General features: G+C 40.7%; 1 protein-coding gene across 1 annotated transcript; it reads right to left on the bottom strand.

Moving 5' to 3' along the window:
* Nucleotides 1–1,510: 1,510 nt before the first annotated feature.
* Nucleotides 1,511–4,318, bottom strand: LOC129851464 (major histocompatibility complex class I-related gene protein-like). The gene is made up of 2 exons (XM_055918019.1): nt 4,191–4,318; nt 1,511–4,091 (listed from the first exon to the last, which is right to left on the bottom strand). Exons 1-2 carry the CDS (start codon nt 4,264–4,266, stop codon nt 3,148–3,150), a joined length of 1,020 nt encoding a protein of 339 aa, XP_055773994.1. The 5' UTR covers nt 4,267–4,318; the 3' UTR covers nt 1,511–3,147.
* Nucleotides 4,319–4,478: the final 160 nt, after the last annotated feature.

Raw genomic sequence — 4,478 nt, 5'->3', positions numbered from 1 at the left:
TCCTCCGACACATTGGTGCGGCTGGCTTCCGGGTTGGAGGCGCGCTGTGTTAAGAAGCAGTACGGCTGGTTGGGTTGTGCTTCGGAGGACGCATGGCTTTCGACCTTCGTCTCTCCCGAGCCCGTACGGGAGTTGTAGCGATGAAACAAGATAGTAATTACTAGCGATTGGATACCACGAAAATTGGGGAGAAAATGGGATAAAAATTAAAAAATAAATAATAATAATAATTAAAAAAAGAAAGAAAAAAAAAGAATGTTGTCTTGCCCATTCACCGTCTGGATGGCACACATACACAATCCATGTCTCAATTGTCTCAAGGCTTAAAAATGATTATTTAACCTGTCTCCTCCCCTTCAGCAACACTGAATGAAGTGGATTTAACAGGTGACATCAATAAGGGATCATAGATTTCCCATGAATTCACCTGGTCAGTCTATGTCATGGAAAGAGCAGGTGTTCTTAATGTTTTGTACACTTGGTGTATAATTTGCAAGCAATTTAACTTTAAAAATGTATTTGAAATCACATTTCACAATTTGACATAATGGCAGGCAACATTTTAGTCTTTACATTAGACATTTTCTAATTTTCTCATATTCTATTTTTAAAATAAATTCTTAAGCACTAAGCTACTGAATGAAAAGCCGTTTTGGAGCCAAACAAATAACTCTTTTAGGTGAATGGAGACAAACGATCCGGCTCACCAAAAAGACTCGGAATGCCCATCACTACTCCACAACAGTCTTCCATTGAAGTTTCCACTTACAATCATCCACTCTCCTCTAGCAGTCGATGCTTCCAGTTACAATTGCATGAGCGGTTTGATTCTTCCAATAATCACTCCTTTGCAGCATTGCCTTCTCAGTTGTCATTTGAATATTACAAGTTACAATCGAGGTATAGGTGTAACGGATGTGAAATGGCTAGCTAGTTAGCTGTGGTGCGCGCTAATAGTGTTTCAATCGGTTACGTCACTCTCTTTGAGACCTTGAAGTAGTGGCAAGGGCCACGGCTTTTGTGGTGCGATGGGTAACGACGCTTCGTGGGTGACTGTTGTTGATGTGTGCAGAAGGTCCCTGGTTCGCACCCGGGTCGGGGCGAGGGGACGGACTAAAGTTATACTGTTACATAGGCACGTATAATGCCTCATAATTAATGTTGTAGTTAACTTGAATCAATACATTAATCAATTAGGCTACATTTCATTGTCTGTAATAAAGGTATTATTGTGCAGGATGAACATACTGCATACACCACATACAATACAAAACATGGAGACAATGTAAAGCCATTCCAATAATAAACAGACCTCATACACATGATTCTCCTTACAGTACCGGTGTGTGGGTAAAATCACTGCCGAAGCCAAGCCAGAAAAAAATAGCCATATTACAACCCATGTGTTGTGATAATTGCATTGTTCCCTCTATAACCTGTTAGTTCATATGCCTTGCCACCGTGATATATAGGCCTAATTTCGAGACAATAGGAAGACACAATGGCAGAATAAATTCAACAACACATTTGTTTCATCAGAAAACCAGAGAGCAACATCTGTTCGGTGAAGTCCACAAAGCATATTGCATGTAACAAACAGTTAGTTACATGACCTACAGCATGGACAAGCAAGTTAATGTTTCCAACATTTTTGGATTACTAAACAACTATTGATTTAGAACCACGGAGAGTTAGGCTACCGCATTAAACAGAAGCTGCCTATACTATTCCAGCACCATTTCAACATCATCAAATCACCTATGCTTAATCTAATACAGAGACAACTAAAATATACCAAAAACAATTTAGTCCAATCAACATCAGCAAAATATGATGTGGCTGTTCATGTACTAATTTGTTTGTAGAAAAAACATGTTAACTCACCCTACTTGTAGAGAAACGCCAATGCCCTCCTCCTGTCTTTCCCGTTCCTGAAACGGTCTATGACTCTATCATACAGTACACACTTTTAGTTTTGTTGTCCTAGGCTACCTGGCTAAAATGCTTACTCGCTAGCCTATCTTCCTTTCATGGGCAACGATGATGAGCCAGCTAGTTAACATTAGCTACATATTGAACTTCCATCCTCTCAGGTAACAGGCACAATGTATGAATTTATGGTTGGATCAAAAATCGCCGTTATAATCATTGGCCAGTGCGGAGAATTAAATAAAACCACAAGTCAAAATCCCTATCTCCATCCATGGCTAATTTAGGAAAGGGACAATTTTAGCTAGCTATCCACCGGAGGACAACAACACAACGAGAATCAACAATTCAAGTTTTTTCTGTCCATGATGTTTGGCTTTTGATGTGATGTGATTGGTGTGAAGCCAAATCCAGACTGGCTTCCCTTGACACTTTTTTTTTGGTGCACCAGGACCCTTCCCAGTTGAGCTTGCTCAGTTTCGCTCAACAGTGATTGGCTATTATTTTATACTTTTTTAATCAAGGGAAGCCAAATACTTGCTGGCTTCCCTTGCATTCAATGTTATGGGCAGCAACAATATTATACTATTTTTGACCAGACAGCATCAGATAGATGGGCTACACATACAGAGACAGAGAGGGGCTGTTTCGCTCGCTCGGATGGTTTCTCCGGTGAAATACATTAATCAAATTAAGAATTGAAAAAAAAAAAAATGAATCACAGAGACTCAATATAAAATGATTGAATGATTTTTTTCTTGGTAAAGTCTTTGGGGAAGCCTGGCTTCCCTTGGCACCCATGAATACACGCCACTGTCTCCTGGTTTAGATACTGGATATCAGGAAATACAACACAGATATAAAGTGTATTGTGTAATTAATATAAAGTCATGATTTGAAATAATTATGAAAAGATTACTTTTGTTAATGTAAAATATATACATGCAAATCTGGACCAATGCCCAGATATATGTAATTGTCAACAGTCTCCACAACCTGATCCTTTATTAGTTGTTTGTTGTTGGGTTGAGGTTGGGAAATCAACCAATAATAAAATAATGATTGGCACATTTTGTGTCTGCTCTCATAGTCATAGGTGTCATTGTGAATTGACAAAGTCGCATCAGTGTCCCCCAAAAAAGATGATATCTCAGAATGTGATGACAGGTTCATTTCATCGGCCTCTAATGCATCAACGCTGGCTAGTTGCAACAAATTCTACGAAGCGGCGCGTATCCTTCTTGTGAGGCAAATTAAAATGCAGAATAGAATAACAATCAGCGCCATCACCAGTGGAGCTGAGAGGATGAATAGGTGAACTCTCTCCGCCCCAGACTCCCAACTGACATCCAGCTTGTTGTTCAGACTGAGGTGAGAGGCAGTGCAGGTGTAGTTGTGTCTTTCCCTTAGCTCCTCAGTACTGACATAAATACTCTTCCTCAGCTGGTAGGTCCCATCTCCACTAGGCAGCACCTCGCCCCCTGTCAGCTCCTGTTCTGCCACTGGATGGCCGTCTCTCAGCAGGGTCAAGTTGATGTGGCGGGGGTAGAAACCAAACGCCAGGCAGATCACCTGGAGGTCTCCAGAAACCTCTTTCTTTATCAACCTGAGTCTGGGAGGCACTCTCCGCATCACAAAGTTCTCTCTGTTCAGGAATTTTTTCAGTGTGTTGATGCAAATAGGAAGCCAAACATTAGCATAAAGTGTTCTTTCAGTTGCTTGCCTCATCCAATTATATCCTAGTAGTAGTTTCCCAGAATCATATGTAAAATGTGTCATGTTGTAATATACCGCATAATCTGCAAAAATTGCATTAAAAGAGTTCTTTGTCATGATCAGGGCCGGTTCACCATTGTGCAGTATCTCACAGCCACCGATTCTTTGCTGAACGTGAACACCTTCCGTAAGATTTAAGTGGTGCTTTAGGCGAAATGATCTCTCTTTCATGTGGTGGTACATAGTTCCAAGTACATAAGTTCCGTCCTGAGCTTCGTCATTCATTTTGTCTGTAATATGGTAACCCCTGTAGACAGACTGTTTAATGTTGGAGTCATAGTAACCTATTTGAACGTCATCCAACATCAACACAACCGTAAACTCAGGGAAAGGTGTCTCTCCGATTATGTATGTTGCAAGTGCCCACAGAGAATGTGATCCTGAACCTGAGAAAAGAGTGACGTTATACACAGTTATGGACCTTAACATTTTATGACATAAAAGTAATTAAATGAGTTTGAGATTAAGTTAGTAGTCCATTTTACCTGCGTTGACGGTGTAAAATGAAAGAACAATGGTGTAAAATGAAAGAACAAACAAAAAGATTGACAGTTTGCCCATGATTCTGAAGTGTAGCCTTGTGTAGCATGTCTCAAGTTTCTGACAGACTTCCTGTTTCATTTATAAAATAATATATACTAAGTTCCTGCATGTGGGCATTCCAGTCTGCAGGAACGCCCCTCCCTCGAGCGTCCCATTGGTTCCTGCATTCCTGTCGTGGCGAGGCGCGCCGGTATTTCGTGGACTGCAGCGATTGGACACGCGATATTGAC

The sequence above is a fragment of the Salvelinus fontinalis genome, chromosome 3 (assembly GCF_029448725.1).
Source record: "Salvelinus fontinalis isolate EN_2023a chromosome 3, ASM2944872v1, whole genome shotgun sequence".
Classification (NCBI taxonomy): Eukaryota; Metazoa; Chordata; class Actinopteri; order Salmoniformes; family Salmonidae; genus Salvelinus; species Salvelinus fontinalis.
Note: the sequence above shows the minus strand (reverse complement) of the source record. Positions and strands in the feature narration are given on the sequence as shown.

What these genes read in the sequence shown, in the direction of transcription:
- LOC129851464 (XM_055918019.1), bottom strand. Translation starts at nt 4,266, where the DNA reads ATGGGCAAACTGTCAATCTTTTTGTTTGTTCTTTCATTTTACACCATT. An exon ending in ATTTTACACCGTCAACGCAG is followed by an intron (nt 4,092 to 4,190) that starts GTAAAATGGACT and finishes CTCTTTTCTCAG; the next exon opens with GTTCAGGATCACATTCTCTG.